At 52.2% G+C, this 27,963-nt stretch overlaps 1 protein-coding gene across 1 annotated transcript in view; it reads left to right on the top strand.

Moving 5' to 3' along the window:
* Nucleotides 1-2,346: 2,346 nt before the first annotated feature.
* ADGRB2 (adhesion G protein-coupled receptor B2) overlaps nucleotides 2,347-27,963 on the top strand; it is a 61,773-nt gene continuing 36,156 nt past the window's right edge. Inside the window, 2 exon segments of the mRNA XM_074305320.1 lie at nucleotides 2,347-2,696; nucleotides 16,389-17,241. Coding sequence (XP_074161421.1) covers nucleotides 16,404-17,241 — 838 coding nt within the window. The 5' untranslated portion in view covers nucleotides 2,347-2,696; nucleotides 16,389-16,403.

Genomic DNA, 27,963 nt, shown 5'->3' with positions numbered 1-27,963 from the left:
AGGGAAGGGATTGCCCAGGGATTTTGCAATAGAGTTGGGATTCTACTCTTGGTTTCCTGACTCTCCATCTAGACTGGACTATTTGGGACAGGCAGAGGGAAGTATAATCTGAGAATTAATCAGTTTACTCCCCCCCCCCAGCCTTCTCTTTGTAGACCCCAAAGTGCCTCATTGACTTCCTGCAAAACCAGGAGGGAGTGGGATTGGGAGAGTTCAGAAAACAGATCTCAAGATCTCCCACAATACCTTTCAGACACAAGATGTGAGTGGAAAGGAATCTTGGGCTACCTATTTCCCAAGATCAAGTGTGGGACACAAAGTTCTGTTGGGCACCTGCCTGGGCAAAGAAGTTGGGTCTCCCCTCCCCCTCACTCAGCTTCATAATTTTTTTTTTGTTTGTTTTGTTTTGTTTTTTTTCCTGAGGCTGGGGTTAAGTGACTTGCCCAGGGTCACACAGCTAGGAAGTGTTAAGTGTCTGAGATCTGATTTGAACTCGGGGCCTCCTGAATTCAGGGCTGGTGCTCTATCCACTGCGCCACCTAGCTGCCACCTAACTCTGCCCCCTATAATTTTTTAAAGGTGATAGATGAGGGTCCTTTTCTATTAAGGTTGATATCTCTTCCTATCTCAAAGAACACATTTCACCCTCAAGGGACAGTGCCGAGAGAAAAAGGGGGAGGGTCTCCTGAGAAAGTGGTTGTCTCTGCTGTTCTAGGGAAGACCCAGGCTTGGGAGTTCAGGTCCCCTGGAGTTGGGAGATGGCCCAGGGACTATTGTAGGGAAATTGTCATTTCCTGTCCTAGGAATGGGAGAACCTCCCGGTGGCTCACTGGCTCTCCCTTCCCCCGGGCTGGTTCTTTTCTCTGGATCGGGATTGAAGAGGTAGAGCTGAAGGGTCCTCTCCCTGCTCCGGGGCTGATGGGAGTAGAGGCCAGTGGGTTCCAATGTGTGGGGGATGGAGGAGCACCATCCAAACGAGACCTCGCAGGGGGGGGTGGCAGAGGCACATCGGGGAGATTTTTGCTCCCGCGGGAAGACTTCCCTCCGCTCTGGGTCAGTGGTCGCCTCTTCACAGCCTCACCCCAAACCACTGTGCTGCAGCCATCACTCCCACGGGGACAGTGATGCCCAAAGCCTTCCCACTTCCCAGACCACAGCTTCCTCCGCTCACATCCATCTGATTAACCTACTTGTCTCTGGCCCCGCTGGCTGGCCTGGCCGCAGCGGTGAGCCCCCCCCCCCCCCCTCAGGCCGGCCTCCCCTGGCCCACTGCCTGCTGCCCACACCACAAACCGCCAGGATGGCAGCCACTGAGTGATGGTCCCCCTGGGGGTGGGGGCTGGGCTTTGAGCGGCTCTCGGAGCATCAGCCTTTCCGGCTCCGGACGGAGCACCTTGGCACTGCCCCCCTCCCCCATGGAAGCATGATGCCCACGGTGTTTCCTGTTCTCTAGGGACTCCAACTTCTTCCCGCAACGGGGCACACCCGTGCAAACACGCCCGCCTGAGCACCCGCATGGAGCCCGCACGCTCCCGGGGAGCGGAGTGGGGAGACCACCCAGAGGACCATCCCTCGGACGTATGACACATGCCAACACATGCTTAGTGTTGGGGGCGAGGAGGGCGTACCCCCGAGGCTATTGATCACACTCTTGGAAGAGCACCCCAGGGTCACCTTAAACCTTGCGGTGCAGGGGCGTGATGTGGAGGGGAGGGGGGAGACAGAGAGCCTCCCGGGGCAGTGCGCCCCCACCCCCCAGTAGAGGGGGGCCCGCAGGCGGGTGCGCGCGCCCCAGAGGCCTGCTTCCCCCTTAAGAGGAGGCGGTGCGCGCCTCCCAGCCCCCTCCCCTCCCCCTTCCCAGCGGAGCCGAGCGCCCGCGAAGCCGCTGGCCCCCTCCTGCCCGAGTGTCGCGCAGAGCTGTCACTCAGGCGGGGCACGCACCGCCCCTGCCCCCTCTCCTAAGGCTTCCCCCCTCCCATCCCCCCCAGTTCCCAGCCCCTCCATCTTCTCCTCCCCCGTCTCCGGGTCTCGCGCAGCCGCGTGGTCCCGCCCCGCGCTGTCACTCAGCCCCGGCGCGCGCTGCGGGCAGCGGAGCCCGGGCACAGGCAGCGGCGGCGGCAGCGGCGGCCACCCCCGGCTCTAGGGCCCGGGCGCAAGGAGGAGGAAGAGAAGAAGAAGGCGGCGGAGGATGAGACGGAGGCTCCGTGGACCCCGCGCGGCCGCCAGCGGATGAGGCGCGGGGCCGGGGGCGCGGGCAGGGGGCCGAGTCATGCCAGCGCGCGGCGGGCGGGCGGGCTCCGAGCTCGGGGCTCCGGGCGGTGGCGGCGGCGGCGGCGGCGGCGGCAGCAGGAGGAGGGGGCAGGAGGCGGCGGCGGCGGTGCCCGCAGCCTGCCCGGCACTAGTTGCTCTCGCCCGCGGCGGCAGCTGCTCCTCCGGCTGCTCCCGGGCCCGGCTGCACCTCCCGAGCTTTTAAACCCGGGGCGAGGTTGCGCTTCTTTTTGCCTTTGACGAGCTTTGCATCTTTTCTTTAATCAAAAAGAACATTTTACGTTTGCTTTCGGCGTCACCTCCTGCCCCCGAGCGGGCGCCCCGGCCACCCCCGGGACCGGCCCCGCGCCTCCCCAGCCTCAGCCTCCCCGGCCTGATGGCAAAGTTGCGCCGTGGGGCCGCCCCCGACTCCTACTGACGGCGACCAGGTGAGTGCCTGCGGGCTGGGCCTCGCGGCTCAGATCCCCGGCCGGAGTTCTCCCCTCCCCTCCCCTTTCCCGGGGCTCCGGGGCTGCCCCTCCCCCAGGGATCCCTTCCTCTCCCTCTCCATCCAGGACTGGAGAGGGGACCACAGCACCCCTCCCCCCAACCTGCTGGCCTCTGCCCCGCAGGCAGCGCTTTCTGCTGCCCGGGGCCGCGGCCGGGGCTCCAGGGACTGGGGGTGGGGGATGTGGCGGGGGATCCGGGGCCCGGGTCCGGGGATGCCGGGCCGAGTGGTCCAGGGATGCTCAGCCAGCAGCGGGGCGGGGGCGCTCTCCGCAGTTCTCCGCGCTGTGCATGGAGCTGGGGGGGGGGGGGGTTGGTGGCGGCGGGGGATGCCTGTCAAAGCCTCCTTTGAGCGCGGCACCCAGACGGGGTGGGCCTGGGGTTCGGGGGCTGGGTGCTGGCCTAGCCTGGTTCCCCACGGGGGCCGGCTGGGAACTTTGGCCGGGGAGCCGGGAGAGAACAAGTGCTGAGAGCTCCCGAGGCCGCCCCGGGTCTCGGCGGGGGCTGCTCTCTGGTGTCCCCTACCGGTGGCCCGAGCGGCGGTGGTCCCGGTCCCCAGCGCCGCCAGGGCCCCCTCCCTCCTTGTCCCTTTCCTTTCGGGAGCCCCGGGGCTCCTTCCTCGAACTCGACCCTGGCACGGGAGTGAGGATCAGGTTTGGCACTGAGCGTGCCCGCAGAGGCTCCTGGCCTACTGTGAGAGCCTGTGGGCATCAGCGGGTGGAGGGGCCCACGTGGGCCGAGGGCAGCAATCGTCCTTCTCCCCCCATCCGGGAGGGACTCGGAGGTGTCACAGTGGGCACAGGCTCCCGAGTGCCAAGGCCTAACTCGAATGGGCCTCAGGCGGGGGAAGGGACAGCCTTGGTGCGGAATGAGCTGCCAGGACCTTCGAGAGGGGCTCTCAGGTGGGGGGAAGCTCCCAGCCCCTCCCAGGCCTCCCCTGTCTGGGTAGGGATGGAACCACCTGCAGTGTGGGTCTAATTGGCACAGTGTCTTCCCATGCTCCCCCTAGGCACTTTTAGGCCAGTGGGCAGAAATGCCCTCCAGAGAGTAGCTACATCTGATGCCAGCAAGAGGTGGGGAGAGTTCCTGAGGCATTAGGAATGAACTTGGGGGTCTGGGAGACATTCAGGTAGGTCCTGCCAGACTGGGGAGAGTGAGGCAGTGCACCCCAAGGCCAGCCCCCTCCTCTCCAAGCCAGAGACAGAGTGTTCCTGGCAGGAAGGGGAAGGGGGGAGGGGTGGCCCTGGGGAGGGAGCCAGCCATTGGCAGGGCCTTTTCCTCATTCATCATTGCCCAGCCCTGGAAGGGGGGAAGGGAAACGAGGCTCAGGGGGAGAGAGTCAGGGACCCTTCACTAGATTTCCTGTCCTTTCCTCCCCCGGTCTTTTAGGTGGGGGAGGGTTTGGAAGGAGAAGCGTGAGGTTGACGACAGGGGAGGTGATATACCAGCTGGGCATTCCCCCTAAAGAGGGCCTTGTCTGGTGTCTGGAATCTTGTCTGTCTAGTCTGGTTTTACAGCAGAGACAAGACCCCCTTGCTGCCTTTGAGAGCCGTCTCAGAACTCGTCCCCATTCTCAGAGCATTTATCCTACCTTTTTTGATAGTTCTAGGTTAAGCTTTGGGTGGGGCTGGTGGGGGGGCAGTGAGGAGCCCCTTCGAGGGGCAGCCCTTTCTCCCCACCCAGGTGCATCTGGGAGCTCTGAGACCCTTTCTTGCTCCTGGTAGGAATGGTCCCACAACCTTGAACTTGATCTGTTCGTAGCCTCTGGATGTGATGTGATGGGGAGGGATGGCAATTTGGGCTGAGTGCTTGGAGCTCTTATGATCAAAGTTGCGATAAGAGAACTCTTTCCCGAGGCATTCCTCTCTTTAAGTATGTGGCTGGTCATTGCGGAGCTGCTGGGGGTGGGGATGGGGGGGACCCGAGCCTTGGATGGTGTGTCAGTGGCTGGGATCCGTGTTGCTCCAGTGATCACTCTGCCTGGAGGGGGGGGAGGGGGACTGCCACCAGAAGAAGCTGATGCCCAGGAGGGACTCCTAAAGAACCTGGCAGGGGTGGAGAGGACGCCTGCTGTTTTGGAATAGCGATGACTGATGGGAGCCGAGCAGCAGGAGCCATGAATGGCCGGCTGAGGGTGGGTGGAAATGCCCACATGGCTTCCTGGGGATCGAGGATGGGAGGAGGAGGACGAACGAACCTGAGAACTCACCGGAAGGGACAGGTGTTGGAACAACCCAACTGGTGTCAGAGACTACTGTAGAATAGTGCAGAATTTGAACCCTTGCCAACCCTCTGAGGACTCTGGGGAATGACTGTCCCTGCTAGGCCCAGGGCAAGAATGGGGGCTGTTGTGTCCTCCCAACCGGGCCCCGAGGGGGGTAGAGGTCTGGATCAGGTGACTGAGGCCTTGCGGCCTCTAGCCTGAGGGGGGCCCTGCTAACCGCCTTGGCCGGAGGGAAGCTGGACTACGAGAGTGGGCTGGGGGGTGTGGGGATCCAAGCTAAGGAAGCCAGTTTTTTAGCCCCTCCCACCCCCCAAGGCTAGAGGAACAAAAGGTTTCTTCTCATTTGTTCAGTAGCAACAACGGCTGTTGCAAAGTTCTGGGGAGATGGGTGGGCTGGGCTGAGTCACCGCCCCCCTTCCCCTGCCTCCTCCAGGCTGGCTCAGTACTCAGGCACCACCTGGTGCCCCTGATGATGCGCTGGTCCCTGGATGAGAATCCCTTTCTCCCTTTTCCTCCTTCTGTTCCTCGGGCTTGCATGTATGTGGGGAAGATAAAAGCCAGATTCTTCTCCCTCTTCTTCTTTCTCTGCCAGGCACCAGAGGTAGGAGGAGAGCTTGTGAGCCTCCCCCACCCCCAAACACATACCCAGGATGCTGGAGGAGGGGGGAGGAAGGCAGAAGTGCTTCCGGCTAGGGCAGTGCCCAAATCACAGATGGGTTAATCTTGTGCCTCACAATGGCACTGCCCTGGGTCTGTGTGGGCCGGTTCCCACAGAGACTGGTTGGGGGGTTCACAAAGGAGTCCAAAGAGAGCTGAGGGGGGACTGGGGAGGGTGTCCTTGTGCCTGGGCCCTGCCCCAGAGGAGAGGCGGTCTGCTCCTGTCTTCTACCTGAGAACGACCACTTTATTCCCTGGTTCCTGGGCAGTTGTATAAGAAGGGGTTTTTAAGATCCCTTAGCCCCCTCATTTTATACACGGGGAACCTGAGACCTAGAGAGGGCGAGGCCATACAACGTGTCAAGGCAGAACCCAGGAACAGGTCCAGGGCCTTGTGACTCCAGAACATTTTCCCCATACCACCTGGTTCCCTGTCTCTAAGAATATAGTCCGATGGGAAGCTGCTAACAGAGAACAGGAAGAGAGATTGGACTCCCAAAATGAACTGGTCATTCAGAGCTGTTTGGGGGAAGGGAAAGGGCCGTGTTCTTGGCTTCCTTCCAGGCTCCAAACCCTCTGGGGCTGGGGGGCTGTCAGGGGGTGTGGGTAGGGCAGGGGGCTGCTGCAGGGCTCCCTGGGGGCTGTGGGCAGTAAAAAGCTGGCAATGGGGCAGGCCCAGGTCCCAGCCCACCAGGCACACCCAGGCCCAGCCAGGTGGGAAGCCCCTCCTTTTAATGGACTGTTTGGGAGGCCGAGCTTGAGTGACGGCTGGGCAAATTAGAACTGCCAGGTTGGTAAACGGTGTGGACGTTCTTCCCGCTGCGTCTCCCTTCATATCCTCCGTCAGGCCCTGGCAGAGCCTTCTCGGCCCACCCAGCACTTTATCCACACTCCCATCCCCTCCAGTCCAGGCATGCAGGAAGGGCTACCCGCTTAGCCAGCCCCACGGGGGATCTGGGGCACACTGCCCTTTCTGCCCTCACCCAGCCCAAATGGTCAGGAACCACCCTGCTTCCTTTGCTCACAGGCCCCAGCATCTCCTATTCCTTGCAGAGATCTAGCACGATTGCCTTTCATTTCCAGTTTGCTACTGGGGTTCAAGAAAATAGAGTTCTAAGGGTGGAATTCCAGGGCAGCCTCTGAGGCCTTGGCCATGGGGGGAGAAGGAGAAGCTGGTTGTTGTGGGGATGAGGAGGGGGCCCTGGCTAATGGTTCCTGGCCCTCTGGGGCTGCTTGTGACATGGCAGGGGGCTTTAGGGATGGCGCAATCTGCTCCCCTCTTTTTACAGGGAGGGCACATCTCCAGTGTCTAGCACAAGAAGACCATAGCTGGAAGAAAATTGAGGCTCAGAAGGATTAGAACAGGGAGACAACATGCTTTTTACCTCCTCTCTTTAACTGGGAGGCTGAGGGAGCGGGGTGGGGGGGGATTAGGGCCCCTCAGGAGAGGGGGTGATTCTGTGTGTGTGTGTGTGTGTGTGTGTGTGTGTGTGTGTGTGTATATGTGTGAGACAGTTTTTGACCATGGTAGTGTTTGACTGCCAGGTTTTGACTACTGAGATAGGGGCCCTCACTGAGACCTACAAGCTGTGTTTCAGGGAGCCCAACATGGCTCCCTATTGGCCTTGGGCATAAAATACACCTTCCTCAGTTTGACATTTTAAACCTTTCACAATCAGACCTCAGTCTATCTTTCTAGCTTATTTCCTGCCAGTCCTTTCAGCTGCTCTATATTCCAGCTTCATCTGGCTGCCTGTTCCTCCCCAAACTCATCATGGTTTTTCCTAGGTGCCTGTGAGGGAGTCCTTCCTTCTTCACCTTTATCTCCTAAATTCCTTGGCTCCATTCAATGCTCAATCCAAGTTTCTACTGCAGTAAACTTTCCCCAATTTTACTCATTAAAAAAATTTATATTGTTCATTTTTTTTACATCACCATCATTTCAAAAAAGTATCTCTTTCTTTCCCCTCCCCAGGCAGCCATCCTTTATAACAAAGAATAAAAAGGAAACAAATTAGCCCAGCAAAACTAATGTGGCTCTCCACCAAGTCTGCTAGAACTCACGGTATTCCACAATGATCGCCTCCTACTAACTTTTCAAAGAAGGAAGAGCCTTTTTTGTAAATCTTCTCTTCCTGCCCAATAGAATGTACCTTTCTCAAGGGCAGATTTTTTTCCTTTCATCTTTGTACTCTGTCTCAACACAGTGCCTGGCCAAGAGCAGAAGCTTCAGTGCTCCTTAGATGGGCCTGCACCCTCTCCAGAAGGGAGGGACTCATGTTCCACCTGCCCAACAGCACTACCTTGAACACTTTCATTGAGGCTCAAAACAGTAGGGACGCCCACAGTGAAACCACACAGTGGTTCACTGTGTGAGCTCACACAGTGAGCATGTAAGGTGGGCGACCCATGACCCGGCTGGGAGAGGATGCGATCACCATCATCTCCTCTTAGACCTCCCCCTCTGCCAAAGTACTCTGATGGGAATCCCCAGCCTCCTGGCTGTTCCATGAACAATACACTCCGTCCTTCAGCTCCAGCTCTGGCCATTCTCTCTGGCTGTCCCCAGTGCCCGGAAAGCTCTTTCTTTTCTTCTCTACCTACTGACCTCCCTTATTTCCTTTAACTACCAACTACAATTCAGTCTTCTCCAGGAAGCCTTCTCCAGCCTCTCTTAATTCTAGTACCTTCCTGCTTATCCTCTGGTGACTTGTCCGTTACCAGGAGCTTCTTGAGGACAGGGACTGGCTTTTGCCTTGATTTTATCCCTAGTGTCTGGGACATAGTGGGCAATTTAATCGGTATTTGTTGCCTGGACAATGCCCCCATGCTGGGACCATTCTGACCTTTGTACAAAGCCTGTGGTCTCATCTGAGAAGCTTGCTCTATACCCACTTCCAAGCTGGGACATTCCCTGTCTCATTACAGTGGAGAGAATTCTGGGCTTCTTGTCAGGAGACCCAGGATTTCAGACCCAGCTCTGCCAGTACCAGCGATGTAAGCTTGGGAAATTTCCTTCTCTGCTTCAGCCTCAATTTCCCCTTCTGTAGAATGAGAGAACAAGGCAAAATGATCTTGGAAGTCTTTCTGCATCTATTGACATAATCATATGATTTCTGACAGTTTGGTCATTGATATGGTCAATTATGCTGATAGTTTTCTTGCTATTGAACCAGTTCTGCATTCCTAATATAAATCCTACTTGGTCATAGTGTATTATCCTGATGATCTTCGAAGTCTTTCTCATACTTCTAGAGTGCTTGAGGGTTTATAATTATTCTCTGCCACCCATGAGCCGGTAAATTTTGGTAATGCAGTTAAATGTCTCCATTTTATAGAGGGAGGACTGAGGATTAGAAGGGATAGGTAGATTCTTCTTTGTAGTGTGATGGGTACATTATACCTGGAGAGGCTTTTAGGGAAGTGATGGCCTTGGGGGAGGGAGTCAGGGAGACTGAAGTGGATTTGGAGAGTGTATAGCAGAGAAGAATGGAGAAATGGGCAGGGGGAGCAGAGGAGGAAAAGATGGAGGTGGAGATTTGAACAGATAGGGGATTCAGAGGTCAGCCTCTGAAGAGAGCCAGGAGAGCAGAGCACCAGGGCAAGCAGCTTCTGATGGCCAGTCCAGGGGCCACCCTCCAGTCTTGGAGGGTAGAGAGACCTGCATGTTGGTGGGAAGTTACTGGGGGTAACTAGCTGCCTCTTGGCTAGGGGAGTGATATTCTAGCAATTGCAAGGGCACTCACAAACCTTAATGTTCCAGCCCCTTTCATTTTACAGACGAAGAAACAGATCCATACCAGTTCAGCAAGGTCCCAGATAGCAGGGGTTTGAAGGTAGCTCAAATCAGTGTTCTTTCCATCAGGAACCTGGTTCCTGCTAAGAACTGATGGTGCACCCTAGGGTGAAGGGCATTGAAGGAGACTGACTGGCATGTTTGTCTGGCCCTCCTCACACCAGCCTGCCCAGGATGATCTGTGGGGGCCAAGGTCCATAGTGGGGATGGACACATTCTCCAACAGGGCTGATAGCAGGGAATCTTGTCCTCAGGTTGGGGATTGATTTCTCAAAGGTATCAGAATTCCCACCCCGGCTGCCTCATAGTTACCTACCTCTTTTGGAGGGCATTCCATCACAAAGAAGCACGTCATGCTTATTAATGCTGTTGATGACCTCTGGCCTGGACCTCTTTTCTCTCTTTGTTCACCTCCGGTAGGTTTAGTTGTCATTTCCATCAAGATGACTCTAGGATGGACATATACAGGCCTAGTTGCCCTCCTGGACTCTAGCCCTGCAGTCCTCATTACCTCTTAGACATTTCCAAATGGATGTCTCATTGGTAACCCAAACTCAGGGTGCCCGAACCAGAACTCAGTGATTCTTCCGAGCATCCTTATTTCTGTCAAGTGTACCATCAGCCTCCCGGTCCCCTGGGTTCTCAGCCCCCTTTGTGTCCTTGGTGCCTCACTTTTGCTACCCCCCCCTCCATTGCAAGACAATCACCAGAGCTCAGTACCTATGGTGTCTTATGCATCTTTTTCCAGTTCAGGTGCTCATCACCTGGACCATCTCCTGATTAGTCTCTCTTCACTTCAACCCATTTTCCCAATCAGGCATCAGAATGATTTTCCTAAAGTACAGTTCTGCTAATGTCACCTAACCCTACCCTCACCTCGGTTGACTCCAGTGGCTCTTCCCTATGTCCAGAATAAAATTTAAATAACTTTTTAAAGCCTTTTAAAACCTGAACCTGTTATAAATTACGCAGCTAGGTAGTATTGTGGATAGAACACTTAACTTGGAGTCAGGAAGACCTGAATTCAAATCCTAACCCAAGCACTCCCTCTAGCTCTGTGACTACAAGTCACTTAACCTGTTTGCCTCAGTTTCCTCAACTGTAAAATGGGGGAAATAATAGCACCCACTTTTGGTTTGCCTCAGTTTTCTCAACTATAAGATGGGAACAATAACAGGATTGTTATGAGGATCAAGTTCAACATTGTATCTTATTTCTACATATACATGCACATGCTGTCTCTCTTTAGAGTGTAAGCCACCTGAAGGAGGGACTACTTTTGCTTTTTCTTTGTGTCGATTGATCTTACTGAAGGTCCTAGCCCTGCTCCCTAGCAAGGACTCAGTGAAACGAAATGGGTTTATGCTATAGTAAGAGGAATTGAGGCTAGATGCCAGGAAGAACTCACATAGAGGTGTGGGTCTCACCTATCTGGCCAGAGCAGAATTATGAGTAGAATCAAATTTAAGTCTTTTCTGCCCCAGGCTTTAAAAATCTGGAAGCTCCTGAAGGCACTTTGTTCAGTTAGTCTCTCGTTTAAAAGGGGGGGGGTGAGCAAGGGTGGGAATAGAGAAACTTCTCCCCTTCCCCCTCCAATAGGTTGACTGGCTGGTTGTGGGGGCTGCCTGATGCGCCGGGAACCTCCTGCGGCCCACAAGAAAAAGCATGGCTAATGAGAGCTTGCAGGGCTGATCAATTATCCATCATTGGCCCATGCCCTCCCTAGCTCAGCTCCGGCTGCCTGCCCCCCATAGGAGCACATGGGAGGGAGAAATGAATCTGATTCAGGGCCCCAAACCTCTCCTGCCTGCTCAGTTTCTACTCGGCATCCCCCAGAAGCCTGAAGGGAGCCCGTGTGTGGATAAGGATATCTGCGTCTGTAGGCACCAGGCACATATGCATGTACATGTGTGAGTTGGGGAGTTAGGAGATGGGGTGGGGGAAGCTTCTCCTGCTTCTCAGTGGGGGGTGGGGAGATCCTGTCATAATGCTGCCTCCCCCAGTCTTCCCTCCCTCCTTCCCTTCCGCCCTCCCTTTCTCCCTCTCTCTCTCCTTCCCTCCTTTCCTCCCCCCTTCTCTGTCTCTCTTTTCCTCTGCTGAGCCTGGAAGCCGCAGCCTGAATTTTGCAACCTGCTTAAAAATAATTGGGGGCAGTGGGGGGATCGGACGTCACTCATCAGCTATTTACCCAGTGCCTGACTGCAAGCCTGGCACCTCGGGAGGGCTGGGCTAGGCTGGGGCTGGAGAAACTTAGGAGTTGGGGAGGGCGCAAGGGAGCAGGTCCAGGCCCCTCCCTGGCGACTGAGCCCGGCTCTCAATATGAAAAGCATTGCGAGAGTCATCAATATGAGGGGACCGGCCCTCCTCTTTCTCTGTGTCGATGAGGGGCTTTGCAGAATCACTAGGTTTCCTTTGCCCAAGGGCACAAGTTGGTGAGCCGGCTGGGCTGGAAGGGTGCCATATGGCAGACTTACCTTTCCACAGAACTGAGATTGGATTTAGAGATTAGACGGGATCTGGGGTTTGGGGGACGATCAATGAGAGCCCAGGGGGTGGTAGTGGAGGAGTGCATCCGTGGCTGGGTTATGGCTGGCTTTGGGTGCAGGGCATGGTATAGTCCGTGGGTAAAGTGGCAAGAATGGGAATTCTCTTAGGTGGAAAGGACCTCCGAGTCTCCACCCATCAAATGTAAAATGGGTAATCTAGTAAAAGGTAGGATTGGGAGTATAATTTGGAGGCAGAGGTTCAGAGTGTGGGGGTTAGGGTATAGTTTGTGGGATTGGCTTACGCAGGGATATGGGAATTTCTATTCCAAATGGATTTGGGATTGGGGGATTTGGAGTTTGGGGTGAAGTATGGGACTAAGAGAATATTTTGGGGTTTGGGAGTTAAGGATCCAGCCTGTGAGTTTAGGAGAAATCTGTGACTCTGGGTCAGAGGGCACTTCATTTTTGATACTATGGGGGATCCCTCCCCGGCCTAGTGCCTGCAGGCCTTGGCTCTTTGATCAGCCCGAGCCAAATATATGGAAAAAGTGGGCATCTCGGACAGAAACTCTGGAGAAAAGAACAATTAGCTGGTACCTCAACCACCCTTCTATTTACACTTCAATTTCCGAAGCTAATTGTCAGTTTGCTTAAGGCTGGTATCCTGCAGGGATCCAAGGTGTGAGCACATCTGCCTGTAGTCTTTAGCCAAGCTGCAAATGGGAGGCTTGAGAAATCCAGACCTACTGAGTAGCCAAACACAGATTCATTTATTAATGAGAGTGGCTTATAGTTAAGCCCCCCAGCCACAAGCTTATGTGGGTGCTGTGGGAAGAGTTGGGGCTTATGAATTCAAATCATTATAGACGTTTAGAGCTGGAAGGGGCTTTAAGGATAATTGAGTCCAAACCCCCCTCATTTTACTGACAGAGAAACGGGGACTCAGGAAGAAGTCCCAGAGCTAATAAAGAGCAGGATCAATAAAAGCTCATCTCTTGGCTCCCCGAGTCTCATGCTCTCTTTTTGGACCAAACTATGACATTGCCCCTTAGAATATTTTTCCCTGCTTTGGGCATTGTCCCACGAGGACACTATAGAGTGTGGTAAAAAGGGTCTTGGCGGTCCAGGAAGTTTTCAGGGCTCTTAACAATCTCAGGAGTCCTGGATGAGCCAAAGTTTCAGACTAGTTGGAGCTTGACTTCCCCCTCCATGGAGGTTTTCAGGTGGTCTGTAAGGGTGTCAGGATGTAAGGTATCAGGATGGCTCCTGAGCTCTCTTCCAACTGAGAAATTCAGTGATTCCGTGGCCTGGGTTCAAGCCATGCTTCAGATGCTTGGCCTTGGACAAATGGCTTAATGTCCTTGCTCCTCCTGGATCATCTGTAAAATCTGTAATCCAGAGTCTGAGCCAGAACCTGAGGCCTAGGGGAGGCACCTGTCCTCAGTCACTCAGCCCAGACGGCAGGGGGCCTCCCCTGGCTTCCCACTGAGCCCACTGGGAGGACAGAGAGGTGGGGAGCCACCTGGGAAGGGAGCCTGCCCCAGCCTGACCTGCTTTCCTTCCGGATCTCGGCCTCCTGAAGCTATTCTTTGTTCTTCTCCAGCTTCAGGTTTTCTGTTCTTTTGCCATTCAAAGTTGGATGTGGGTACCAATCAGCTCTGCCCTCCCAGCCAGAGACTGCCGGTAATCAATCGATTGATGGGTGCTTGAGTACCTACTATGCGAGTAACTGGGTGCTCGATACTTCAGGGCTACAGAAACAGAGGACATGGTCCCTGGTCTCACGATCTATTTGGGGAGAGGAGACTCACGCATAAAGCAATTACAGAGTAGTACAAGACAGTCTATAATTAAGTGGTAAATTGTGTGGTGCAGGCTACAAATGCTGTAGGGATCAGCTGGGGGTGGAAGGGGCAACCAGGGAAGGTTGTTGATGTCAGGAACAGCTTCCCCGGGGAGGCTGGACCTGTGCTGGGCCTGGAAGGATGGATATTCTTGGATGGACAGAGGCTGTTTCTAGGCCAGAGGAGGATGGGGGGCGGGGGAAATAGTGAGGCCTTGTGACTGCTGAAAAAATGCTGGATTTGGAGTGAGGAGAGATTTGAGTTGGAATCCTAATTTGCATGCCTCCTAGCAAATCAAATTCTTTGAGCCTCCTTTGTTCCTTCATCTGTAAAATGGGGACCCTGCCTACCTTCTGGGTTATTGTGAATCTCTAATAACATAATGCACATAATAGAAAAATAATATCTAAAACTTATGTAAGGTTTGCAAAGAGCTATTTCATTGAGATAAGTGGCTTTTATTACCCCCATTTTACAGAGGAGGAAACTGAGGCAGATGGCTATTAAGTGATTTGTTTTCTCCTGCCTACAGGCCCAGCACTCTAGCTAGTTAGCTACCTGCAGTAAAGTTCAAAAGCAGAGGAAGGATTCTGTTCCACCAATTTTTCATAAAGTCACAGGGCCATGTACAGAGCCTGGTCTCCGGGGAGGTCTGGGGTTAAAGAAGACATCATCCCCGCCTTCACGGTACTCACAGTGCAATAGTGAAACGAGACTGCAGCCCCAGTGCCACAATACTCCCTGATACAGAACCTGAAAGGGTCAAGCAGAGAGCCAAGGGCAGGGGGGGAGAAGGTTGTTCCTGATAGGGAGGATCAAAGCAGAAAGCTTCTCTGAGAAAGTGTCAGCGAAGGGGCCTTTTCAGGGATGCAGAGAGATGAAGGATGACATCAAAGCAATTTAGGAGTAGAAAAAGGAAATGGGTTGGCTGCGTGATGAGGGTGAGGGCTGATTGGTGGGCAGACCGTGGGCCGCCTGGCTCTCCCCTTAATGTCAAGACGAGTCAAGGAACCCTTTCTGCTTCTGCAGCCTTCTGAGAATCCCATGGGATAGGCAGCCATGCACACACACATAATGCACATATTTGTATACACACTTATGTAATCTGTATGGAGGGATACCCACCGACATGAGAACACTAGACCATCCTAGCTCAGTCTATTTTATTTAGTTACCTGCTCACAGGTTGTTTTCTCCTTCTAGTAATAATGCTAGCTTTTATGTAGCACTTATGTGCCAGGCATTGTGCTAAGAGCTTCACCATTATTTCATGGGGTGCTCACAATAGTCCAATCCAACAAGCACTTATTAAGTGCCTGCTGCGTACCAAGCACTGTACTTAGTGCTTTACAAATATCATATTTGGTCTTCACAGTAATCCAATCCCATAAACACTTATTAGTGTCTACTATGCACTAGGTACTGTGCTAAAACTCTTTACAGTTATCTCATTTGATTGTCTAAACAGCCCTGGAGATAATAAGAAGTTTTATTATTATCTCTATTTTACAAATGAGGAAAGGACTGCATAGCTAAGTCTCTGAAGCAAAATCTGAACTAAGGCACTTTACTGGGCCACGTAACTATAAGTCCCTTGAGGGCAAGAACCCTTTTTTATTTTTATATTTCCAGTTCCTAGAACTATGCCTGGCACATAGACTTAGAGCTAGACAGCCCCTAAGAGGGGGGTCTGACAGGGTGACCAAGGCCAGATGCCTTCTCCTTCCCAGGGATTAATTCTGATTTATACAATAGGGATAAACATTGGTTCTCAGTATCATAAAAAGGAAGCTGGAAGGGACCTTTGAAGTTTGTCCCTTTTATTCTACAGATGAAGCAACTGAGGACTGGGAAGGTCAGCCCACCCTCCAATCCCCACGTTTTATAGGCAGAGGTTAAGTGATTTTTCTTAATTTAAGGAACAAAGGGGCAGGACCAGGATTCCCACTCAGATCCTGGAATTGCCTCCCTAATAATGGATCGCACCTCGTGAGGTTTTTATAATGTCCTTTACTCCCAACAGACCTGTGAGGTAGACAGTGCAGTATTATTATTACCCTGATTTACAGATATAGAAAAAGTGAGGTTTGAGAAGGAAATTGCTTTAGCTACAGCCGTTTGATTCTGAAGTGCTAAAGCTTTGGTGATTAATAAATGCTTGTTGATGTAAATTGAAGGACTCTCCACTCTGCAAGGAATTCTGAGCAAAGACCAGCGAGCAGTCAGGTTTGTTGAGAACGGGGGACACGCACAAGGAGGAGCATGACAACGATCAGGCAGAGGCTTTGCACAGTAGGGAGCCACTGAGGATTTTTGAGGGGAGACGTGGCGTGACCACTTCTGAGAAAGACTTTTGGCAGCTGGGTGGGTGTTGTGGGCTTGCTCTGGCCTAGGCCCTGTGCTGACCTGTACCCCCCCAGCTGCCAAAATATAACATGTATTGGATTGCTTGCCATCTGGGAAGGGGGTGGGAAAGGAGGGGAAAATTTGGAGCATGAGGTTTTGCAGGGGCCAGTGTTGAAAAATTATCTGTGCATATGTTTTGAAAATAAAAAGCTTTAATAAAAAAATTATATATGTGTATAAAAGGAAATGATGCTGACCCTCTAACCTCCACTCTCTTGCAGGGCAAGTGACATAGGATGACCCCGGCCTGTCCCCTCTTACTGTCTGCGATTCTGTCCCTGCGCCTGACCGCGGCCTTCGACCCTGCCCCCAGCGCCTGCTCGGCCCTGGCCTCGGGAGTCCTGTACGGGGCCTTCTCACTTCAGGACCTCTTCCCCACCATCGCCTCGGGCTGCTCCTGGACCCTGGAGAACCCGGACCCCACCAAGTACTCCCTCTACTTGCGCTTCAACCGCCAGGACCAGGTGTGTGCCCACTTCTCGCCCAGGCTGCTGCCCCTGGACCACTACCTGGCCAACTTCACCTGCCTCCGCCAGGCGCCGGAGCAGGAGCCGGAGCCGGAGCCGGAGCCACAGCGGGAGCAGGAGCAGGAGCAGGCGGCGCCCGCGGCCCAGGCCGGACTGCGGCAGGAGGAGGAGGAGGTGGGGGGCGGCCTGGAGCTGTGCCAGGGCTCCAACCCCTACACCTTCCTTCACTTTGACAAGAATTTTGTGCAGCTCTGCCTGACGGCCGAGCCCTGGGAGGCGCCCCGCCTGCTGGCCCCCTCGGCCCTGGAGTTCCGCTTCGTGGAGGTGCTGCTTATCAATAACAACAATTCGAGCCAGTTCACCTGTGGGGTGCTGTGCCGCTGGGGCCAGGAGTGCGGGCGGGCCGCGGGCCGGGCCTGTGGCATCTCCCAGCCGGGCTGCAGCTGCCAGGGGGAGGAGGCTGTGCCCCCAGGCCCCCCCGCCACTGCCGCCACCCCGCCTCTGAGTCAGACCCTCTCCAATGCCCTGGTGCCGGGGAGCCCGCCGGGGGAGGCTGACCTGCACGTGGGCAGCAGCAATGACCTCTTCCCGCCCGAGATAAGATATGGTAAGTGGGCCTCCAGCCCCTGGCCGAGGGCATGGGCTGGCAGCTGTGCCAGGCTCCAAGTGGGTGGGCACTGGGGTCAGGCGGACCCTCCCTGCTGGCCTTAGAGTAACAGGTAACCCTGCTGACTCCTGCCTGGGGTGACAAGGAAGGTGAAACCAGAGAAGGAATTAGAGAGAAACTGAGGCAGGTAAAGAGAAGGGCATGCGGAGGGGCTGAGGGAGGAGAAATTGGCACTCAGAGAAGGTCAGAGGAGACTGGGGAGGGAAAATGGAGACCAGGGCAGAGGCAGAGAAGAAGGGGTAGACTAGGACAAAGAGGAGCAGAAAGACCGAGGAGGAAGAGAGGAGCAGGAGAATAATGGGACATGAGGAGAAGGAGGCCTGAGAGCAGAGGAAGAGAGCTGGACAGACACAGGGGAAACTGAGGCAGAGCTGGAGGAAGGAGGCGGGGAGCGTCAAGCCACAGGAAGGAGAGAAATCCCTGAAGCCTGATTAGTGAAGGGGGAGGCAGTGGGACAGGGTGAGAAACACAGAGGGGAAAGGACTGGAGAGAACTGAAGAGAGGGAAGGAGAAAGAGAAAGAGAGAGATAGACAGAGAAAGATAGAGTCAGAGACAGACAGACAGGGAGACAGAAAAAGACAGAGACAGATGCAGATGCAGAGAGAGGCAAGAGATGAGGGGGAGAGAAAGAGATAGAAATAAAGACGGGCAGAAAGATACAGAAACAGAGAGACAGACAGACAGAAACACAGAAACAGAGACACCACCCCTCCGAAGGTCAGAGACAAGGGCAGCAGAGACAATGGGCCGGAGTCCTGGGTCCCAGCTGGGCCCTGGGGAGTGGAGCTGAGTGCAGGCCCGTGAGTCCCAGGCCATCAGCGCTGTGGTTCTGGCTGGGTTGGGGTGCGGGGCAGGCCCCTCTCTGCTTTTTGCTGACTGGCAGCAGCACCTCCGGCCCTCAGTGTCCTGCTCCCTGCCCCCAGAGGTTTCTGCTGACTCCTTTATTCCGAGCTTCCCAAACTCCTCAGCCGGGACTGAGAACAGAGCCCTCGGCTGGTGAGGGTCCTGGCCTGGGGAGTCAGTCACACTGTCACCCCACCCGCAGGCCTGTCTCTGGGCTGACATTGGAGGGATGGGAGGAGGAGGAGGCAAGCTCAGCATTCCCGGGTACGTGATTCCCATTCTGAGAGCCCCGGGAGCTGCCCAGGACCTCCCCAAGTCCCAGTCTCAGTCCTCTTCCCCAGCCCCAGCTCTGGGGCTGCTGTACCCCTGGGGACCCCCTCACCTCCATGGGCACGGGGCATCCTGCTCTCACAGGGCCCGTAGCAGCCGCCCCCTCTGCCTTGCTGAGTCAGGCTTTCGCTGCAGGCACCCCCTCTCCTCCCCTCCCTTCCCTTTCTTTCTCTGCTCCTGTGAATTGTTCCCAGTCCCCGAGTCAGCCTTGACTAAGCCTTTTAGGAGGGCTAAGCAGGAAGCGAAGGGAGGAGAGCAGAAGCCGTTGGTGTGCAGAGCATGTTCCTGTCTCTGTTTCCTGCCCAAGACCCTGGGCTCCCCCCAAACCTTTGTGAACCGGTGCTCTCTCCTCCTCCCTCCCAGGACCCTCGGGTCCAGGCGGGCCGGGAGACGCCTTCCTGCACCTTCTCCCCTGTATCCTGGCGGAGAGAGCCTGGGCGCGGCCCCCAGTCCTGTTCACAGGACCTTCGGCACTTCCCATGTTTTCTGGTCTTAAGTGTGGGGGGGATTAGACAATGGCCTTTGTGATCCCATCCAAAGCCCAGACTGTACGAACCTCACTCCCCCCTCTGTCTAAGTGAGAAAATACCAGTGCTCGGGAGCACATCCATGAAACTTATATGTGAGAATGCCCCGGCATGGCAGGGGGCAGAGGGATTGTGGCGAAAACCACCTTCTCCAACCCAGGCCTGGGAGGGCTTCCGGGGTTTCCAGTTCTGTCTCCCTGTCACAGAGGAAGTTTGGGGGCCCCTTATTGTTCTCAGGTTCTGGGTCATGGGATCCCCCAGATGGGGACAGGGCTTGGTGAAGCCGGACCCTAGAATTACTGATAAAGCCTTCCAGTGCCAGGTCCTCTGGGTCCTGATCTGGGAGGCGGGGGCAGCACCAGGCAGGTTATGGATGCTTCCTGTGAGCAGGAACCCTGGGGGGGAGGGGGTTGGGAGCTCAGATTTAGGGCCTTCAAGAGAAAATTGAATTTTGTTTCTTTGTTGAACATAGCCGAGGAGAGTGGGGCCATATATCCAGTGGTTTTATTATTCTCTCTGTTCTCCTCCAGGGCACATAGCAAGGTGCACTTGGCTTTGGGGAAAGCAGCACAGAGCTGGGTGGGCAGAAACCCCCCTCCTCAGTTTCCCTTCCACTTGAAGGGAAAGATATTCCTGTCTGGCTTTCCCCTCAGTCTGCAGAGTGGTCAGAGAGGGAGGCTCTGCCCACACAGGCGGGCACCATCCAGGCACTGTGCCATCCAGGGCACCGTGCCAGGGGATGGCGGGTTGTTGTGAAGCCGGAAGCAGGATTTGGTCCGTCGCCCTGGTGACTTTGAGAGCCAGGAAACACTGGGGGCTGGGCTGGGGTGGTCTGGTGAGGGAACGGAGCACCCTGGAAATCCCGGCTCCAGAGAGCCAAAGGTGGTCGGCTTGGGGGCTTTGAGGGCTGGGTACGTGGAGGCTACAGCTTCAAGGCCAGGACCCCAGGCCAGGCGAGGAGACCTGATGCTAATAGGATCTTTCACCTGCCAATCATCTCTGACAGTTAAAATCATGAGGCTGTATATCTTGTGGCACGGTGGGGATAATCCTCCCTGCCCTTGGCATCTCCTACCCCGGGCCTGCTACAAATCATTCCTCATCCGCTGGCACTTCTGAGAGACTGGTGCCTGGGAAGGCGAGCCTCCGGGACAAGTGCAGGTGGCTGTTATCGTAAGCGGGCACAGGGAGAGGGGCGGGCAGCCTTGTGCTCCAGGAGGGCATGCCAGGCGCTGTCACACACCGAGGCCCGCGGGCGCAGGGGAGGCGGCCTTCCCTTCTGCTGCCTCCGGCGCTGCCCAGGCCCATCATTGGACAGATTAGTGCCAATTAGCAGCGAGAACGGGCGCTCGGTGCAGTTTGTTCTCCAAGGTGGGAGTCTCTCTGGGGCCGGGGCCACTGCCAGGGCCCAGAGGGGCCCGTGCTGACATGGCATTGCCATTTGTGCCAAGTGTTTGGCCTCCCCCACCCCTTCCCCCACCCCTGTGCCAGGCCAGCTGGATGGCTGTATCGGCAGCAGGGAGATGGGCTGGCATTCTGCAGCGGACAGATTGCGATCAGGAATACGCGGGGATGGGAGAGAAGGCGGGCGGGGAGCGGAGAGCCAACTTCAATTTCCTATGCTTGGCCCGCGAGCTGGGAGGACGCGGGAGGAGAGAGAGACCCTGACCCTTTCCCCTGACCTCCAGCACTCTGCTGTTCCCCCTGGGTCACCTGGGCTCTGGGGTAGGGAACAAGACCCTCCCTGCCAGGAGAGATGGAAGGGAGGAGGGAAAAGGAAGAGCAGGACTTTCCGGACCCCCAGAACTCAGGATGGGGGCTGGGAGTCAGTGGCACATGGGAGATCCTTACTGTGATACCTGAGTCGTGTGTGTGTGTGTGTGTGTGTGTGTGTGTGTGTGTGTGTGTGAGATGGACCACACTTATTCCAGTACCGACTGTCTGGGAACCAGCTTCCTGGCAACGGCTCCATCTCCTGATGCTCTGGCCGGTGGATGCCTGGTAAGGGCAGCTGGGAGTCTGGTCACAGGGACTGGAGGAGCTGGAGCTGGAAAACGGACCGTAAAGATTCATTCCCCAGCCCTGCCCCCCCGGATGACACATGTCCCTTTTGGAAACTGAGGCTCAGAGGGTCCGAGTTACTTCCCGATGTCAGTCACAGGGCTGCCTGTGGGCAGAGGTCTTGTGGATTCAGTGGTCCTTGTTACCCTAACCCAGAGCTGCCCCCTGAACTGGCCAGTGGTGGCAGGCTAGAGTTCATCCCAACTGCCCCTCCTGGCAGAGCTTTGGCATCTCCCAGCCGGCCTGATGTCATCCTGGGAATCCGTGGGCCCCCCCTGGCCCCCAATCACCCTGCCAAGCATCCCGAGGCTGCACTGAATGGTCTGCACTTGGGCAGGCAGGGACGAGGCTGGAGGGAGGAGCCGGGAAGCCAGAGGGAAGGGAGGAGAGAACTGCCAGGGAGAAGAGAAATGGCATGGAAAGCAGTGGCAGGAGAGGGGGGCAGGGCGGGGGACTTGAGGTCGGGGGAGAGGGATGGGAAGCTGGTGGGGGAGAGGGGCATCAGTGCCTGGGCCCGCCTCAGCGCTGAGCCCGAGCTTGACAAGAGGGTCTGGGCGCCTGTTAATTTCACGCAAACTGCTTTTGATAGATCTCTTGTTATTTTTGGTGAGTTGAGCTATAAATTTGTACCATCTTGCTGCTGCAATCTGTTAAGTGGGGGGGGGGTACAGGGTGAGGAGGGAACGGGAAGGAGGAGGGGGCGGAGGCAGCATCCTGTGCAGGCTTGGGCGCTCTGGGTGGGGCGTTTTCTTGGGCCCCAGGACAGCCGGAGGGGGCGTGTGGGGAGGCAAGTCCAGCCCTGACAGCGGCAGCAGGAAGCCGGCAGCCCCAGCTGGGGACCCATTGCCTGGTAGGGAGCGGAGCCCATAGTTCTTGTCTTCCGACCTTTAGTTACTGGGAATTGGCTCCTGGTGCCAGCTGTGAAGAGCCTGAGAAGGTGGCACGCCGGTGCCTGGGGCAGGAGAGCGCTGCCTCCCCCTCCTCGTTCACAATTCCCTTTCCCCATCTCCCCTCCCTCCGTGTTTCTTACTGGCACTGGCAGCCGGGGGAGGGAAAGGGGGAAGACCCCGTGTGGACCACTTTGAGGAAAGAAGATAGGAAAGGGCTTTGTGGACAAGGATGGAGAGCATCTGCATGGCTGAATGAGAAGGGAGAGCATTCTAGGAATGGGAGAATGAAGGCATGGCGGTGGGGGAGAGCAGGCCAAATTTGGGGAGCTGTGAGTCATTCGGTTTGGCTGGAGCAGCAGGTACAGGAAGGAGAGAGTAACACCTTCCCCGCACCCGTCCTCTGCGAAGGGTGCTGCAAACTGATTTCCATCTTATAAATGAGAACAGCGATTTAAGTTAGTGACTTACCTACCCTCCAGCAGCAAATGATGTCAGAACTGGCACGATGGGACAGGGCGACCGTTCCCTCCTTTGCTTGCCTAGACTTAGACTTCTACTAATATAGTCCAAGATCATGTTATATATATTTTAAATTTAGCAACTGCACCACACTGTTGTTCCATATGGAGCTGGTGGGTCAGCTGAGACCTTTTTTCAGATGTCCTTGGATCCTCTTCCCAACTTGTGCAATAGATTTTTTGAACCTAAATGTAGTTACTTTACCTTTGCAATTGATTTTTTGAACCTAAATGTGGTTACTTTACCTTTGCAATTGATTTTTTGAACCTAAATGTGGTTACTTTACCTTTGCAATTGATTTTTTGAACCTAAATGTGGTTACTTTACCTTTGCTCATCCTCTCTCCCAGAATTTTCTGGGAGTTACTTCTTTTGTTTTTCTGCCAAAGGAATAGGAACCAAAGCTTATATTTCTCTTCATGGTTGTATCAGATTCTTTGAGATTCTTGTGTGATTCTGGGCAACTCACTTAATCCTGATCACTTCCCAAAAAAACAATAAAAAAATCCCAACAACCACCAAAGATTCTCTGAATTCTGGGGAGGAATCTAGCAGCTTTGTTATGTAGGAAAAGTGGGAAAAGGAACGAGCATTTATTATCAGCTCGGTTCTAGGTACTGTATTATATGCTTTATAAATATTATCTCTTTTAATACAGTCTTCTTGCTGTGCCTTGAACCCTGTTCTCCTGAATTTCAACACTGATGCTCTTTCTCCTATAGCAGCAGGCAGAAGATTCCTGAAAATGAAACTAGAACTAGTCAAAACTAAACTAGTCTAGAAGCTGAAATCTTAACCATTTCTGCCACTGGCCCTTTGAACTTGAGCAGACACCTTCCCCTCTCCCAACCCTTCTGTAAAATGGGGATAATATTGGTCTGCCTCCCCTAGCAGGGATCTTATGAGAGAAGACATGTAAGAATAATGACATGGGAAAAGCTTTGGAAAAGCCGGCACTTATCAGCCTGAGATCCTGATATGGATTTGAGGCTTTGCTTATGTAGGTTAGTTCCTCTGGAATTCCAGCTCTTTTCTGCCATTGACCCAGAGACTCTTGTCTTTGACTCCTGGTCTTTTATCTTTCCTTACTTTTAAATTAATTTTTTTCAATTAACAAAAACTCATTTTTTTCTTCTAATCTCCTTTTCTCCTTGAACAAAAGAAAGAAAATCATCATAATAATTATGCATAGTAAAGTAAAATAGATTTTAATACTGACCATGTCCAAAAAATGTATGTGTCACTTTTGACCTTAAGTCCATTGCTTCAGTGACAGGAGGTAGGTGATGTAACTCAACTTTGATTATTTTGAAATTATGATTTGTCACTGCATTGATCAGGGTTCTCTTGCCTTTCAAAGATATTTTTCTTTATGATGATGTTATCATATAAATTGCTCTCTTAATTCTGCTCACTTCACTCCGCATCAGTTCATGCAGGTCTTCCTAGTTTTTTCAAAAATTATCCATTTCATCATTTCTAATGGTGCATTCAGTAGCATTCCATTATGTCCATGTACCATAATTTGTTTCACTATTTCCCAAAAGATGGGCACTCTTGGTCTCCAATTTTTTATTACCAAAAGAGTTGCTATAAATAATAGCATGGTGAGGAGTAACCCTGGGTCAAAGGGTATGCATAATTTAGTGTTTTTAACTTTAATTTGGAGGGGGATAGTTCCAAATTGGATAAAATGAAATAAAATATTTAAAAAGTGCATTACAAATCTTAAAGCATTATATAAATACTATTATTGTTTTTTTTATTAACTGCTTTCCAGAAGTTCAACATCAGCTCTACCACCAATGTATCAATGTTCCTTTTTCTTACAGTTTGTCTACTGTTATTTTCATTTTCGTCATCTTTGTCAGTCAGAGAGGTAGAAGGTGGAAATTCAGAGTTGATTTAATTTGCATTTCTTTCATTATTAATGAGTTGACCATTCCCTTCTTTCAAAGGCTGCTCAGACCTCTTCCTGACTTTCCTTTCCCCTGAGACCTCTTAGCTCCTAATCTCAGAGACCTTCCTGGAGCCAATCCCTAATTACCCAGCTCTCCTTTCTGCTGCTGACATTACCATAAAGGAATCTCAGAATGCTCTTCCATGAGGTTCCTCTTTATATTCTTCTTACTATCTTTGCATGCATTTTCTATGGTCTATTTACAGGGAGAAAAAAAAACCTGCACATTCAGAAAGAATATATTTTAAAGGAATTAAATTATATCAGTCCCAAACTGTAGAATACAGAACTTGAAGGCAGAAGGTGTATCTTCAGTGCTTGGCACATAGTGGACACTTGTTGAGATGAATTTATTCAAATCTCCAATTTAATAAAGAACATAAAAGTCAGAAATAAAAACAAAACAAAAACAAATCTGTGAAACGAGGGGAGAGGACCAGATGTTCTTCTATGTCCTTCCATGTTCTGATATTCTACGATTCCCTGGGAAAGCTCCTTAAAGTGCCAGTGTTGCCCTTGGTAGCCCTTCTCATAGCACATTGCATCTGGGGTCCCTGGGTCTTCTGGTTTAAGCACCAAGAACAAAAACCTTTCATCCCCTAAGGAAAGGCAGCTGGGTTAATTTTTTTAAATGGCTTTTCTGGGGAATTCAAAGCAAGATAAGAACCCAGCTTATGGCAGTCACGTTTGCAAATGTGGAGAGACATTCTCTCATTTACCCCTCTGTGATCTTGTCCCACTGGGACTAGAGGAAGACAGGATTTCATTTCTCACTAAGGCCAGGAGAGGCATGGGGGATTTGGGGAGCTCAGGAGTCTGGGAAGGGGTGGCAGAGAGCACAGACAGCAATGGGCCATCAGTTTAGCAAAGAGGAAAACCTTCCAGAAAGGATTCGAAGGATCCAGGCTAGGACTTTAAGCCTCATTAAACTGGGTCAACTTCCCCCTGTTTTAGCTCCTCCTTGGAGTTGTTCCAAGAGAACTTTGACTTCAGAGCTTTCAATTCTCCCGACTTTCTAAGCCTGCTGGGAGCCCCCTGAGCTCGCTTGGTCCCTGGACTTGGAGCACTGCCACCCCGATCCCTAATTAACTTCTTTCTTCTCTGGCCCCTGTCATCCTCACTGGATACCTGAGTCTGGCCTTTACTCTTGCTGTCCCTTCAGTCCTCATCTTTAGTTATGACCGATGACTACAGCCGATTTTCTAGGGTTTGTCTTTGAGGGCAATAAAAATACACTAATTCAGAAATAAAACGCCAAGGTGAGGTCATTAGAAGTATAAATAAGTCCCAGTCTAGATGTCTCTAAATTTCTAGTCTAATCCAGTCTATTGACCTCAGAACTCAGGCTTAGTCCAGAAGGAAGGGAGGAAAGAAGAAAGGAATAGTAACAATACTAATTAGTGTTTATAAAGCACCTACTATGTGCTAGGCACTTTTTATCAATATTATTAATATTATATATTTTAATAATGTTTTATAATATTATCAATCTGATTCTCACAAAATTCATTACATGATTTAGGAAACTGAGGCAGACAGCAGTTAAGTGACTTGCCCAGGATTAAACCCCAATAACTAGTAAAGATCTGAGGTGGGAGTCTGCCTACAGTCTATCATGTTCCTGTATAGGTATGTACAGAAGATAAGCAAAAGGTACAGCCTGAGCTGAATTTTTAATTCAGTTCAATTAAATTTTTCTAGATCTAAACAGGAGGCACCTCAGAGGCCCTTTAGTGTCCCTTCTCTATTTTATAGATGAGGAAGAGGAGGCCAGTGCTCCTCCCATCTCAAGCAGGAAAATGCCAGATTGTATATGAAAGTGGGGCCCCAGACCCTAAAGCCTGGACCACACTACTCCCCTTGCTCCACAGGCTGCCCTCGGAGCGAAGGGCAAGCGTTGGTCCCTCTTCCATAGAAACTTGAAGACATCAATTATGGAAAGGATGATGGCTTTGCTTTCAGAGGACCCAGGTGAAAATTCCCTCTCTATTAGTCATCTGTGTGACTTTAAGCAAATTACTTCCCTTCTTCCAGCCTTATTTTCCTCATCTATAAAACAAGAAGATTCGAACAGATGATTTCTGAGATCCTAATTTCTCCACTGAGCTTTCTCTCCTCCAGCTTAAACATTCCCAGTTCATTCATTTGGTCTTTGCTGAGTGAATCAAGCACCTTGAGGGCAGAAACTGGTTTTGCCTTTCTTCACATCACATGCTTAGCATACAGTAGAGATTTAATAAATACTTGTTGACTGATGGACCCATCCTGCTTTCAGCTGCCATAATGATCTTCCTAAAGCCCAGCTCCAACTACATCACACTCCTGTTCAATCAGTAATCATTTATTAATTATTGACTATCATTTTTTATTATCCAATCAATTCCAATGGCTTCTTATAACCTCCAAGCTTAAATATAAAATTCTCTAGTTGACTTTTTTTGTTTTGTTTTGTTTTGGAGGGAGGCAATTGGGGTTAAGGGACATACTCAGGGTCTCACCGCTAGTATGTATTAAGTGTCTGAGACCAGATTTGAATCCAGGTCCTCCTGACTTCAGGGCTGGCGTTCTAATCACTGTGTTATTTAGCTGCTTCTCTCTGGTTGACTTTTAAAGCCCTTCATAATAAATTGTCCCTTCCTGCTTTTCCAGTCTTTTTTTTAACTTTAATTTAATTTTAAAAATACACATTGCTTTATGACTCATGTTGGGAGGGAAAAATCATAACAAAAAGGAAAAACCACAGGAGAGAAAAAACAAAAAACAAAAAAAGTGAACATAGCATGTGTTGATTTACATTCAATCTCCATAGCTTTTTTTTTTTTTTTTTCTGGATGGAGATGGCATTTTCTATCAAAAGTTTGTTAGGATTGCCTTGGACTTTCCAATCTTTTTACATCTTATTCCCACTTTTGTACTCTAAGGTCCATTGATATGGGCCTCCCTGCTGTAGCTAGACCCCGATGTTCCATCACCCATCTCCAGGTTCTGACTCTCCCCTCCATGCCTGGGATCTCCCTTCTCATTTCCTCTCTCCTAGCTTCTTTGGTTTCCTCTTAGTCCCAACCTCCTATAAAAAGCCTTTCCCAGTCCTCCTTAACTTATTGTCTTTGTAATATCCAGTTTATCCTGTTTATATCATGTTTGTACATAGCTATTGGGCAGGCAGGTGGTATAATGGATAGAGTAGAGTGCTAAGAATTTGGAAGATATTGTCATGAATTCAAATCCAGCCCCAGACACTTATTGGCTGTGTGACCCTGGGCAAGGCACTTAATTAACGCTGTCTGCCATAGTTTCCTCATCTGTAAAAATGAGCTGACAAAGGAAATGGCAAACCACTGCAGTATCTTTGCTAAGAAAACCCTAAATAGGGTCAAGAAGAATGAAAATGACTGAAAAACATCTGAACAATATAGTTGTTTTCCTCTTATCTTTCTCTTAATACTGTGATCTCCTTGAGAGCAGGGACAGGGTTTTTTTTTTTTAAACTTTCCTTTGTATCTTTAGCACATAGTAGGTATTAATAAACGCT

The sequence above is a fragment of the Sminthopsis crassicaudata genome, chromosome 3, assembly GCF_048593235.1.
Source record: "Sminthopsis crassicaudata isolate SCR6 chromosome 3, ASM4859323v1, whole genome shotgun sequence".
NCBI classification, from domain to species: Eukaryota; Metazoa; Chordata; class Mammalia; order Dasyuromorphia; family Dasyuridae; genus Sminthopsis; species Sminthopsis crassicaudata.
This window is presented reverse-complemented; position numbering and strand designations above follow the sequence as displayed.